The sequence below is a fragment of the Portunus trituberculatus genome, chromosome 41 (assembly GCF_017591435.1).
Source record: "Portunus trituberculatus isolate SZX2019 chromosome 41, ASM1759143v1, whole genome shotgun sequence".
Lineage (NCBI taxonomy): Eukaryota > Metazoa > Arthropoda > Malacostraca > Decapoda > Portunidae > Portunus > Portunus trituberculatus.
Window position 1 is genome coordinate 21469673 of NC_059295.1, and position 15167 is coordinate 21484839.

Sequence of the window (15167 nt, forward strand, 5' to 3'; positions counted from 1 at the left end):
TCTTACCACGGGATTCAATACTTAAAGACAGCTTTTTATTAATGTTCGGAGTATGAATGGGATTAAATATATGAAAAAAGGAATCTACTCTAAAATATATTTTTTACACATTGTATTGTCAAGGTGAGTCTGTAGGGAGTTTTGTTAGTGCAAACACGCGAAAATAGTTCGGACTTTTCTCAGGTACTGTAAGTAAATTCTGTATGAATTCTAAAACCAGCTCGTGTATGAAAATGATAAGCACGATTAACAATAAGAGTCTTGTCTGGTAATTAAAGACAAACACTGGATTTGCACGTATTTTTATTTACCCATTTCCATCAACCTGAAAAGAAGATATTCTTTGTTAACACTTTATTACTCTATCACGGAATCCCAGTCTCCGCACACTGCCTTCACTCATTGTACAGTACGGGTCCAATGAAAGCTGAATGCATGTTCAATATAAGTAAATAGACGTATATTACCATTCCAATGAAAAAAAAAAAAGTTGCTTTGTTAGGAAAGGAGGAAGATAAACATAAAGCGAATAAAGCATTGAGGTGACCCACCTTTTGTTATGGCAACCACCTCACGCGTGGTGCTAGTAAGAACGAAGGCTTGTTCGCACATCAAGGTGATCACAGAGACCATGAAGCCTGCAAACAAGAAGTAGAAAACTCCCTGCAGATGACCAATTCCCAGCACCACTTCGCCACTCCCCAACTGTGAAAAAAGAGAAGATAGATATTTGTTATATTATTATTTATTGATATACATAACTCTTTATTTTGTCTAGAAAGTCATGTTTTCTGTGGTTACTACAACGTACACTGGGTAGTAATGCTTGTGTGATAGACGCGTCCTGGCCTTCCCGAGAGTTCCTGGGAGTTTCTCTGACGCGCTGCTTGATGACATCACTCAGCCAGTAGGCAAGGAGTCCCGACTCCAGCAGGCGCTGCTTCAGCCTCTTGATGGCATCCAGAAAGGGAGCGCCTTGCCTGTTGGTGTGAATGTTATAGTGTTACCACCACTACCATTACTCTAGTGACAAACGAGAGAGAGAGAGAGAGAGAGAGAGAGAGAGAGAGAGAGAGAGAGAGAGAGAGAGAGATCCACATCAACAAGGTCAAGGCGCCAACTATATGTTTCTGCGAGAGCGCTTAGCTTTTCTTATCCTGACCTCCTTCACACACACACACACACACAAAAAAAAAAAAAAAAAAAAAAAATCCAACCTCCGAGCTGTGACCTAAGCATTGAACTGTACTAACTAAATATATGATAATGATACTACTACTACTACTACTACTACTACTACTACTACTATCAGTACGTAATCACAGAGACAACAGCCTTCACATCACTGACGCATCTTTCTCAGCACTGTTATTGTCAAACGACTTATGTTTTTTGTTTACTTTTTTTTTCCTGAAGCTCTAATACTTGCCTGAAGCCCCACGAGTATCCGCCAAATATCGGGTAACGCCTGTTGGAGATGTAGAGTGGTGTGATGCCCCTCGCGTCGCTATAACGAGAGGCGATTCTTACGTCAATGTAATTCTTCCAGGTAATGAACGAGTGTCGACCCTTCAATACTTTCTGCAGGGACTCCTCCAGGCTGTAGAACTGACACAGTGAAACATAAGCAACGATAAACAGGAATTACATGAATGAACACACACACACACACACACACACACACACACACACACACACACACACTTAATTAAACAAGCTGATAATAGCTTCATACGAGTATAGAACAAAAATGCCTGGAATACAATACACGAAATAAGAGAGATCAGCTCTGATAATAATGATGATGATAATGATAATAAGCATACTGTTGATGATAATGATACTACTACTACTACTACTACTACTATAATTATCCTCATTAACTTCCTAAACTAAATTTGATAAAATTAGGTATAGGCAAGTAAACAAGGCCGTTTCATATCACACACCCACCCACCCACACCCACACCCACCCACACACACACACACACACACACACACACACACTTTCTCTTGATCCAGATAGTTTTACTAGTCGCCCGTACACTTAAGAGAATGAGACACACACCAACAAAACCCACACACCCACCCACCCATCCCCACCCACACACCCACTCACCCATCCACACACATACACACACACACCTGCATTAGACGGTACACCTCCCTCACCACGGGGCTCGGGCTGCCTAGGAAGAAGTCCCTGTCTGCCATGTTAAGTATGCCTGTCTCGGCGCTCCAGGACCACCCCTCGAGCGCCAGCAGGTCATCGAAGGTGTTAATGGGGCGCGTGATGCCAGGCACGGTAAGGTGAGAGATGAGTGAGGAGCGATACGCCGTGGTGATGATGATGCACAACACCCACCACCATCCCACCATAACCTGCGTCACAGAATTAATCCCTTCAGTACTGGGATGCGTTTCTACCATTCGTTTTGGGTATAGTTGGACGATTTTATTTACAGGATCTATGGATGTCAGGAGACTATGGGCCGGAGTCTTTACGATTTTAATCCCCACATAAGTTTCTGAAGCTGTATAAAATCGCCAAATAATAAGTAGAATAAATATGAAAACGTGCTATACCAAGGAAGAGGTTGACACTACTTTGGTTGTTATTCAGATGATACGCTTTGTTCTCTCACCATGACTGTTTTCAAAGGCCACACATAAGATTAACTGGCTTGTTAATAGTGTATTTTTCGTGTTAATAATGCAGGAGTCTTGTTAGTCTGTCACTAGAATCGTATAAAAGAAGCACTTCAGAACCCGTGTAACTGCAATTTGAGATTCTTGTAAGTAGTTGTAAGTTTTAGTAAGTGTTTTCAGAAAATGGTTCCTTGTTGTTTGTGGTTTTACATATTAAAAGTTTACATATGATTTCAGAATTTTTTTTTTCCGGAAGACTTAAAACAGACACACACACACACACACACACACACACACACCTGAGCAGAGAGGTTGGTCGGTGGGCGGTGGGGCGGATCCTCCATCAGGGCACCAAACCCGTACAAGATGGCTGAGATCGGACTGTTCCATCTCACCACCTTGTCCCTCCTTATCCACGCCCACGCCTTGAGCATCGCCCACAACAACACGCCCCACACCACCACCACGCCTAATACTGTCAGCCACAGTTCATCTGCACCACAACAACATGACAATACTTAAGATTTCATTCTCAAGGGTATCGGCGCCTCATCTCAGCTACTTTTGACAGACTACACTATATGGTATATTAGAATTGGTGTTTTCAGGGTTTTCATTAATATTTTGGACCATCAACGCGAAAAATCCCCATGAACACCTGCAAAGGAAGCACATACAAAGCGTTTCAGAAGACAGGTTACCTACAAGGGAGTAAGTTTAAAGGTCAGCAGCTACATTGAAACCAAACACCGTGAAACACTGGCAAACCAATATGCAGCCAACTGTGAGAAGTTAATACTTCTACAGGAGGACAGCCTCAAATTCAAACCCTTGACCTAATAAACATCAGGAAAGACCCAATGAGCCATGATTAATCACTGCCAGACCTCTCTCTCTCTCTCTCTCTCTCTCTCTCTCTGGCTATTCTTTCAGTTTTGTTCTCAGTCAATAGTTACCTCTGAATGATTTGACAAAGGCCCAGTGCTGCGTGGCTGGTCGAGGCTTGAGCGAGATTATTACAAAGGCTCCTTCGCCGTAGATTCTAGAATGGTCCATAACTTCGAGACGATCTGGAGTTGGGGTCAAGACCATGGACAGGTCACCCTCCTCTCGCTCCAGACTCCCTACAATACCGGTGAAATGGCCGGATTCGTCGTCTCTCACGCCCCACTGTCCGTCCGGAGGCTCTCGCACCTCATACCTGGGGCCATTAAGGTCAAAGAAATTTTGTTTTTCCATCTAAAATGCAAATCAAAACAAATCAATTCTGATAATTATCGTAGATTTCTTCTTTCCCGTAAATCTATTAATTCAGTGGACATAGAACAAATATGAGTGAAAGGACAATGCTAGGCCAACACAGGCCGGGAGGCACATTACGAGAAGTTAAGACGATTGGCGATGGCGTCCACCATGCGGAAATCGAGGCAGTCTTTGGGCAGCACCTTGCCCCCAGGCTGATGGTTCGGGCTTCGATGGTAGTCCACGTGAGGAAAATAATCCATCGTTACCACCGTTAGAAGAGATCCCCAGAGGTTGGCCAGGCGCCCTGAAGCATGCCAGCATGGCCGTAAGGGGAACCACTATAATACTTACACAAGTGAGGTGCTTCAAGCAACGTATACTCGTACATAGTGAACCACGTGGCTGAAGCTAACAGAGCGATTCTGATATATTTACACATGGGAAGCTTGGCACCCAAACATACCAAGGAGTAGACGCCGATTCAGGTGCATCTGCAGTGTTGCCTCCTCGCGCACCAGTAACTCAGTTCTTCGCTTCCTCATTGGACAAAACAAACAGCGGCGGTACAATTCCGCCATTCGGCTTTACCTGTACCTCAATAATAAACAAAATTGACTGGCGACTGACGAGGCTATACAGACTCGGAGTTGCAACATTCCACATAAACAAGTGTATTACCAAGACTCTCTCTCTCTCTCTCTCTCTCTCTCTCTCTCTCTCTCTCTCTCTCTCCTTCCACAGCTGAACTATAGTTAACATTCTGGAGATGATGGCATATACCTTTAGCTCAAGGCGGGAACAGCCTATGGCAATATTTTCAGTTTCCAGGAATTCTTAAGCATGTACAGTACTTACAAAATACTTAATGGGTTCAAGACATAAATAAGACTTTCACTTTAGAAAAACAACGAGAGAGAATACTTTACATTTGATTCAAGTATATAATTTTTCATAAAACAAATGCAATACTTTATAAGCAAAATATCTGATGTGGTGCTTCCTAGGCGCGCTCATGAGAGCGGTCATATCCGCTCACAAGATTGCTACTCCTACCTGAAGATAACAGTAGCAGCAGGAAGAGGTGCCTTGTGTTGCGGAGGCTTGGATGCCGCAGCAGAGATCCGGCAGTGTCCCAGCCCACCACTAGCACACGAGTCTCAGGTAACATCCACAAACCCGACTTTTCCAAGAATCTTGAAATAGAATGGACAGCCGATGCAAGGGTGAACCAGCGTATATACTAATCTTTCATGGCATATCCTGACAAACTCTGGTATTCCCTGCCTGCTTCTGTATATCCTCATTTCTATGTCTGGAACTTTTTAAGAGGAAGGTTTTCAAACACTTCAAATGTTGGCCTTTTTCCTCTACATATATAGGGACTGGCGCCTCAGGGAGACTTTTTTCTTTTCTTTTTTGTTGTCCTTGTCTAGTAACCCTCTTATATATAGATAATAGTAAAGCAAATAATTATGGGATGAGCAGACGTGTGTATGTCCATCACAAAGTATAATGAGGCCAGTGAATCTCCCACACGCCTATACTGTACATGGATGCTTCCATCACAAAGGTCACTGTGTATATACTATAAGTCTGTAGCTTTTGTAACAATGTCACATTCATCTCGACAGTATTTAATTTATCCTTATTGTTCTGTTTGTGACGTTATGGTTATGTGGGTGAAGGAATCTAGAAGTGATGTCCCGTTTTCCAAAATTACACACACACACACACACACACACACACACATGTAAATCTAGCAGACTAGCAGATCATTACCACACTGACCTTTCTATGCCTTGGTTGCTGTTCTTGAATGTGGCGTAAATATCTTTCCTTCCTCCCTCATTACGACCGTCACTGTCAGTAGTGTTATTGCTGCCTTCTCGTTCATCGTTCAGGGTGTCATCAGCATCAGACACCTCGGCCAGGAGAAGCACCAAGGTCCAGCAGGACGCACCGCCATCACGGACCAACTTCGGCACAATCAAAGAGGTGGAGAGGGACGACGTGTCCTCCATCACGACCACCCCGCCCTCCTCGTCGTCTCCGTCGCCACGCAGCCCTCTGAAGTCACAGTACAATGCATGTCAACCAATATATGTCCGCAGCACATTTAGTAGAATTTTACATTATCTCACAACACCAACATGAAAAAAAAAAAAAATGAATAAATGAAAAATAAATAAATGAATAATACAAGTGACTAAAATTCCGAAGGATTTTCTTGGTATATCATGACTGATCTGTAATAATGTACTGACAGAAAAACAAACAGTATTCTTGAGTAAAAATTAGTTTTCTAAAACCTTCGCGACAATAGATTCAGCTAACAAAACAATGAAATGATAAAATGTGAGATTAAAATTAAACATTTTATCCGTTTTTATTCTTATATGTCAAACTACAGAGTGGCAGCGGCTGTTGCGCTTGTAAGCTTCTTTATAACACTTCCATCGACTTGTTTGGAACTGTTTCATACTTACAGTGCAATTGTTCTTAGCACTACCTTGACCAACAGACATACTGTAAATAATTGCTGTATTTACTGCCTGACAAAGAATTATTTCCTTCCTATTTCCTATTTTCCTATATTTTGAGATTCTTGGATCATGTGTGCTACTGTTAGTGTCGCGAACCATCTGTGGCAGAGCATGCAGGTAGCTATGAAAATTATAATACGATAACAGTGAATTCTAATCTGCTTGTGTTTCATGGATTCTTGTAGCGGTATTGGCAGATGTGGCACGCGGCTGCCCGTCCTTTCTGATCCCTGTCCTCCACCTTTAAGTTAACATGCTCACGGGACCTTCAGCCGACTAACATATATATGCTTACATACATACAGAGAGAGAGAGAGAGAGAGAGAGAGAGAGAGAGAGAGAGAGAGAGTTTGGGCTGTAAGTTAAATTATTCGATATAAATATTCATAACTGAGAACACGTTTAATCGCGTCTGGCGCGTATCGAGTGGTTTGGTGGTAAACAGAAACAACAGTAAAGCAGTCAGATGGTTGACTCTTGGGGTGAGAGCATGCGATTTGTTGCGGGCGGTGGCTGCCGTGATGGATGTGTCGGCACTGCGTCGTCAAGTGCTGATATTTACCCCTGACAAACAAACCAAACTGTTCACGGTGTAAGTTCATCCATTTCGTGAATTACATATGTAGTCTTGATTTATATCTATGACTTCTTATGATGCACATTCGTACAACTTGTATAACTATGAATAGTGATCAGCTACTGAAAAGTTAATGATGAAGTGCAGATGGAAAGACAGACTGAAAGAAAGAGAGAAACAATATAGACAGGCAGAACGAAAGAAAAGATTCCGCACACATGACTTGCAGCTGGCGAGTAAGCTATGTACGTACGTACTTACAAAGCTACAATCCTCGATTGCACGGCAAGTCAATGACTTATTTAAATAAAACGTGATTACCTGGATAGACACGATGCTTTTTGACTGCAGAAAGAGAATCACAGAACATATCTTGACGTGAAAAGGGTATACAAGACTTCAAAGGCGTGGCCGCGTGCGTCATTCATCACATCGTCAGTTGTGTACATGAGGGAAAAGAGCAGAGGGTGCGTATCTTTCATCAAAGGGTGACGTACTCCTACGTCACATTAAAGAAGAAGAAATACAAAGAAAAATAACAGAGAGAGAGAGAGAGAGAGAGAGAGAGAGAGAGAGAGAGAGAGAGAGAGAAAACCGAACTGAAAAGCGCAGCATATTCTTCTGTATATATATATATATATATATATATATATATATATATATATATATATATATATATATATATATATATATATATATATATATATATATATATATATATATATATATATATATATATATATATATATATATATATATATATATATATATATATATATATATATATATATATATATATATATATATATATATATATATATATATATATATATATATATATATATATATATATATATATATATATATATATATATATATATATATATATATATATATATATATATATATATATATATATATATATATATATATATATATATATATATATATATATATATATATATATATATATATATATATATATATATATATATATATATATATATATATATATATATATATATATATATATATATATATATATATATATATATATATATATATATATATATATATATATATATATATATATATATATATATATATATGCAGGCAGGCAATGAGAGCGTGATTTGAGCATCACATCCATCTTCCTGCATGAGAAGCGTTACGATGCCTTCCAAATTTATTGCAACAGTGGTGACCACAGGTGGGCGGTAAGATTCGGAAGTCCGATTATCCGATTAATCGGACTTGCATCTTCGAATCTGATAATCGCCATCGGACTGCCGAAAATTCAAAGCGATTTACGATGAATTCAGGTCGACGTTGTCTTCGTTTTTTTCGCAACAGCAGTTTCTTAATAAATTTTTCTATGTTTTCTTAAGCAAATATTTTTCGTTTTATTCTATTCTATTCACACTTTCGTATTTTCTTTATAATATAATGCGTAAAATATTATAATCAAATACTAAATCATATAATAAAAAGGTTATATTTCACAAGTTTAAAGTAGGTATAACGCGTGTTTATTTTATTTTTTTTTATTTATTTATCTATTTTATTTATTTATTTTTTTTTTTCATTCGTGTGACCGTGTTTGTCTCATATCGGGTAGCACCAGTTTAGAGACAGTCGTTGTGAGAGTAGGATGCTGTTGCGCTGCTCCTTCCCTAGGAGCAGCGCTACAATGGAGACAGCTCCAGCCTCAACCAGAACAGTTGGAGGTACATCGACCTGTTCTTCAAGGCCGTGGATAACTTTGTTATATTATATTTTAATTGAAATAAAATGTTGATTAGTTTTTTTTTTCTTAAAAGTTTGCTTTCTCTTTATGTTAGTTAGAAATGGCTTACTTAAGGAAAAAAATATAATTTCATTTGGAAACATTGAAGATCGCTTTAAAAATATTGAATTGGTTTAAAAAAAATATCGAATCGCTCTAAAGAATAAAGAAAAAAAAATGAATCGGATAATCGCTAATCGGACTTAGATTTTTGGCATTCGAATTGGATAATCGAATAGGATTTGACGAGCTGGCGAATCGGTAATCGCTAATGGGACGTCAATTTTTTTCGAATCGCGCCTACCTCTGGTAGTCACCTTAGGACAGGGGTTCTCAACCTTTTTAATCTTATGTACCCCTCAGCGTCAGGAAGGGTAACAATAAATGCATGGTTTATTGACTTAGTTTATTAAGTTCAAATTGTGTTATATATGGGGGGCAGACAAAATTTTTAATTAATATTAGTATGTTTCTATGAGGTAGTGTCGATAGGAACTGGTACCTCACAGGGAGATACTATATGTGACTAACATACAATACATTTACCAAAAATTGAACTATATCAGACAATTTTCGATCATTATGGCAGTGAACTAGTGTTGCTTGCAGCTAGTTGCAACTTGTAACTAGTAACAGTGATAAATAAGTCACTGTGTGTGAATAACGTATAAAATAATAAATCAGAACAAATATTATAAGTTTGCAAGGTTGTGTGGCAACTGTAATCCAAGAGAGCTTTCTCTCAAGTGATACAACTCCAAGAGTTTCCTTGTTAACGTTGTTAACGTGTCCTGGTTCTAGTGAAGGACACATCCAGCCTAGCACATGTAGGCCACATTGTATACTACAAACAAATTTGCAGCTACTCAAAACTGAAACATTTTGAGAAACCTGCCACGTACCCCAAAAATTCCTCTCACGTACCCATGGGGGTACGCGTACCCCAGGTTGAGAACCCCTGTAGGCTTAGGACAAATGTATACTCTATGTGCGAGAACATAATTCATATGATAATGTTGAGATACCGCATGCATTTTGTTATTCGATTTCTTATTAAACAGAGGTTACATAATAAACAACTATTGGGCAAAGACATGAAAACATTATTTTGGTACACCTACTAGATATTTCTTTATGATATTGCGCACATACTGTACTGTACCTATATGCATAGTTTATCTTTACACACACACACACACACACACGCCCGGTAGCTCAGTGGTTAGAGCGCTGGCTTCACAAGCCAGAGGACCGGAGTTCGATTCCCCGGCCGGGTGGAGATATTTGGGTGTGTCTCCTTTCACGTGTAGCCCCTGTTCACCTAGCAGTGAGTAGGTACGGGATGTAAATCTAGGAGTTGTGACCTTGTTGTCCCGGTGTGTGGTGTGTGCCTGGTCTCAGGCCTATCCGAAGATCGGAAATAATGAGCTCTGAGCTCGTTCCGTAGGGTAATGTCTGGCTGTCTCGTCAGAGACTGCAGCAGATCAAACAGTGAAACACACAACACGGCCCGGTAGCTCAGTGGTTAGAGCGCCGGCTTCACAAGCTAGAGGACCGGGGTTCGATTCCCCGGCCGGGTGGAGATATTTGGGTGTGTCTCCTTTCACGTGTAGCCCCTGTTCACCTAGCAGTGAGTAGGTACGGGATGTAAATCGAGGAGTTGTGACCTTGTTGTCCCGGTGTGTAGTGTGTGCCTGGTCTCAGGCCTATCCGAAGATCGGAAATAATGAGCTCTGAGCTCGTTCCGTAGGGTAATATTAGTCTGGCTGTCTCGTCAGAGACTGCAGCAGATCAAACAGTGAATTACACGTGTAACACACACACACACACCGCGTAGTGTAGTGGTTAGCACCCTCAACTTACAATCGAGAGAGTTGGGTTCAAATCCCGGTAAGCGGCGAGGCAAATGGGCAAGCCTATTAATGTGTAGCCCCTATTCACTTAGCAGTAAATAGGTACGGGATATAACTCGAGGGGTTGTGGCCTCGCTTTCCCGGTGTGTGGAGTGTGTGTTGTGGTCTCAGTCCTACCCGAAGATCGGTCAATGAGCTTTGAGCTCGCTCCGTAATGGGGAAGACTGGCTGGGTGACCAGCAGACGACCAAGGTGAATCATATATATATATATATATATATATATATATATATATATATATATATATATATATATATAACTACCCTGTGTTGATTAAATCCCCAATCTTTGAGCTACGAGTCGACGAGCGTGACTGTTATGAATAGTTATGAGGTGCCTTGGAGTAACGGTGTGCCAAAGTAACAGTCATTCCATCTCTGAGCCAATATTGTTACGTGCATTACGCTACAGATAGGCTACATGCTTCTTAGATACCGATCTTGAGTGAGTGAGACCAAGTAAAATTCACGTTCACATAGGCTATAGGTAACACGTTATTTTTTTCCTGTTGAAAGTTGTTCATATTATGAAAAATGACCACTAATGGACACTTATGAAAAACCCTGGTGAACGGAGTGGCCTGTGGTGAGACAGGCAACATGAATTTTTCTCATACAGTAGAATTTAATATTGACCTCTGAACGTAACTAGCTTATTAGCTAACAAATATACTGTAGATGAGTGTCTTCTCCAATCAAATATTCACGTTATGAATCCGTCTATCAGAAGTACGTAATGTGTGTATACGCATCATTGATGCTCATCATTAATTGCGCTCGTCCGATCAAAACAAAGGAATGAGGCAGAACCGGTGAAAGAGGCAGTGGTGATACCAGTTACGGGGAGGAGTGTGGGTAGACAGAGAATAACATGGAAAGACGTGCTGAAGCGTGACATGAATAAACTTGCACTACAAGAAGAGGACACAATAAATAGAAATAGATGGAAAAAAATTAACTCTAGCGGCTGACCCTACTTGTGGGGAATAAGATCGTATGAAAAAGAAAAAGATCAAACAAAGCATGTGATAAAGAATCGGCATTATAAGTGAAATGGACCAAATAACTGCATAGCGTCACCAAGAGATGCTGTAATAATTAGACGCGTGTCCTAAAAGAAATTACGCAGACCATGTTTATATTATACTATTGTGCTATGAAGTATAACGGTGGTTAGTAGACTCAGCGCCTGTGCATGAGAATAGTTATGGTGCATTATTTGTAACGGGCGAGTGACAGGTCTGCATGCATGACTTACCTCGGAACAAGACAACACTGTGCACGGTAATGCTGACAGTCACGTCATTATAGGAGCGCTTTGGCAATGCCTTGTTCTCTACTGAAACTCTGCACTAGTAAATTATATCGGAATTTCAGTGTATCATATCTGATGACAGTAGTGGTGCATTACAAAGAAAGTAGTGAAGTAATGAACACTAGTGGTAGATAGTCAGGAAACTGACGGTCTCTCCATCAAAATAGTTCGATGGGAATAAAATGCTACGAAAGCATGGGGAGTATTTTCCCTCACGCTGCACAGTGAGCCACTCTGCGCCACGTTAGCGTCAAATTTAATACTACTCCGTGAGACTTTGTCTCCTTCCCGTACCTTCTTTACATGATACTTTAGTATCATGTAAAGAAGAAAAGAGAGAAAGAAAGAAAGAAAGAAATCAGCCAAAGTGATGTATTTAATTCAAAGATAAGCACAGCATCTGTGAATCAATGCACATGTGCGTGACCACCGCAGACTTATTGCCTTAAGGGTCTCTACCAGTGCTAAAGTGGATACGTTACTGAGGTTGTTGAGGAGTGTCGTTGATGAGGTGAGGAGAAGTGCTACATTCATAATTGAGAGTGTTTGTGCACTTCGTAAAAGCTGCCCAGTGAGGTGTCTGGGGTGTTGGGTCGCTGCTGGTGTATGGACATGCCTTTCACGTTTCTACGTTCCAGTGCCTTACCGTATAAATTACAAGATACATTGGTAGTACTCACCCAAGGACATGGGCTAGCATGTCAGTGACTGGCGTGGCTGTGACCACCAACAGGCGACATTGGCCCAGCCCTTGCGTCACCATGGACACCACACCGCCCATCACTGCCTCCATGTTGTCTTGTTGTAGTACTCTTGGTGCAGGTAGCGGTGACATCCCTCCTGAAGCAACGGTGAGGATCGAGAGGCCAACCGTCACCTCAATGAAAATGTTCCAAATCTGTTGACGAAAAAGCAAGATTTGATATTTTTACTCATTCCTACAAAATTTCGATAACCAAATGATGACCAAATCATTTTGAAACAGTTTTGCTGTTATGGTTAAAGATGATGCACATGTCTATATTCTAGTTAGTGGAAGCTTGAGGTAATTCATTTGACATAGTACTTTGCAGAGCATGAAGAACCGTGTACGTGTCTCCTCCACTGTCCTTCACTAAGGACTGATCATGGGGCTAGCTCACCACCATGGTAGGTTTGTACGAGTAGACTACGCGCCTCCCTCTTCTTATCGAACTACTTAATACCTAATGTGTGTTGGCTGAGCACTGCTAAGTGCCAGCGTGACTTTCTCAATTTGAAGACGAATATATGTATCACAAAGAATTAGATATCAAACACTTACTGTACTTTAATTTTTTTCAAAGTTATCGGTAGTGGGGAGTGAGCCTTCTGCCTCCCTATGAACTATAAATGTGTGTTTGGGAGAGTGTTGTCGCAATGCATGTATACATTTTTGTCTATACAAGAGAGGTGGATAATTGTGACGTAGTCACATAGTACGTTATGAATGGTAGCAAATTAAGAAACAGGCAAATAATTTCTTAGTTTCCCCTCGCTTTAAAGATTTGTCTTAAAATCAGATAGTTAAAGAAAACTATGCATTATATTCCAACACTAACTATGGTACGTTTGCTTTGTGCCTTTCATTTAGTTTTATTTACAACAGATCTTTGTAATTACATGCATACGCAGGTAATCAGTTTATACTTCATTTTTGTTATGGAATGGGCACGAACATGTATATACATATTGATTGCAGCTTACAATTAATACAGTTAAGAAAACTACCTATACTACAGCACTTGCATTCCGTCGGCTGGGACGAGCTGTCTTCATGTTTGATGAATTTGCTGTCACCTGCAATATGCAAAATTTGTGACATGCAACATAAAGCTCAATCTTTATTTTCATTGTTTTATTATTATTATTATTATTATTATTATTATTATTATTATTATTATTATTATTATTTATTATTATTATTATTAGTTATTATTATTATCTATTTCATTTATCAATTTATCAGAGAGAAGCAAATTGCTCTTATCTGATTTGCATTATACAGTAGACGATCGATTGAACCCCCAGTGATGCCTGATGTGACTTGCTCTTGAATCGTGTGGACTACTTCATACCAAGGAGCAAATGGCATGAACCCCTCGAACATTACCACACTGTGAAATGAGGCGGCGCCGTCTGGTCTACGCAAGGTGCCCTGCGGACCTGTCCAGAGGCTGTGATTTCGTGCCGGTGGAGCAACTATTATTGTTGTGTCTGTAACTCAGGGAAATGACTCTCGCCACATGACAAACATTGCTGTTATCAAGTAAAGATTGTCGTCGTTGTCGTCGTCTCTGCGGGTGCTTTAGTTTACCAGGGGACGTGGTGCCACAGCCTCCACCATGAGTCACGGCACCTTGCCAAAACAATGACGCGATTTGCCTGCATACTTTTCCCTTTCATCTCTTCCTGGCTCTTCTCAAACGACTGAATTTATATATAGGTAGGTAAAAAGTTTCACATGTACAAACAAACATCTTGCTCTTCAAACACGTTAGACAAGAACATCACCATACGTAAAAGTTTTCCACCCCACACTGATATATACATTTCTATAGACAACCTTTTAAAAAAATGTTTTGATCCAAGTGATTACAACAAGGAGTGCGTCACTGAACACTCTCGCAAGCATGTGACAAGCAAGAAATCCTTGTTTTACCTGGGAATCTTTTTTTTTTTTTATGTAAGAGGAGGACTGGCCAAGGGCAATATAAATCTAGAGAAAAAAAGGCCCATTCAGTCGGCAGTCTCCTTATAGAGCCGGTAAAATTAGCCAAAGGATAAGGACAAATGTCTTAAAACCTCCCTCTTGAATAAGTCAAGTCATAGAAAGTTGGAAATACAGACACAGGCAGGGAATTTCAGAGTTTATCAGAGAAAGTTATGAAAAATTCAGAGTACTGGTTAACTCTTGCTTTAGAGAGAATAGGGGTGAGAAAAAGAAGAAAGCTTTGTACAGTGAGGCCGCAGGAGGAGGGGAGGTATGCTGTTAGCAAGATCAAAAGAGCAGTTAGCATGAAAATATCGGTAAAAGATGCAACATTCCGGCAGTGAGAAAGGCTGAAGACAGTCAGTCAGAAGAGGGGAGTTGATGAGATGAAAAACTTTTGATTTCACTC

At 40.2% G+C, this 15167-nt stretch overlaps 2 protein-coding genes across 2 annotated transcripts; one reads left to right on the plus strand and one right to left on the minus strand.

The window, feature by feature from the left end:
- Nucleotides 1-295: 295 nt before the first annotated feature.
- Nucleotides 296-4496, minus strand: LOC123516840 (glutamate receptor ionotropic, kainate 2-like). Its single transcript, XM_045276539.1, has 9 exons — nt 4358-4496; nt 4030-4198; nt 3606-3850; nt 2949-3142; nt 2146-2382; nt 1430-1608; nt 812-980; nt 552-705; nt 296-325 (listed from the first exon to the last, which is right to left on the minus strand). The coding sequence occupies exons 1-9, from the start codon at nt 4470-4472 to the stop codon at nt 321-323; spliced, it is 1467 nt and encodes a 488-aa protein (XP_045132474.1). The 5' UTR covers nt 4473-4496; the 3' UTR covers nt 296-320.
- A 235-nt stretch (nt 4497-4731) lies between these two features.
- Nucleotides 4732-6188, plus strand: LOC123516841. Its single transcript, XM_045276540.1, has 2 exons — nt 4732-5055; nt 5796-6188. The coding sequence occupies exons 1-2, from the start codon at nt 4855-4857 to the stop codon at nt 6012-6014; spliced, it is 420 nt and encodes a 139-aa protein (XP_045132475.1). The 5' UTR covers nt 4732-4854; the 3' UTR covers nt 6015-6188.
- The last annotated feature ends 8979 nt before the right edge of the window (nt 6189-15167 follow it).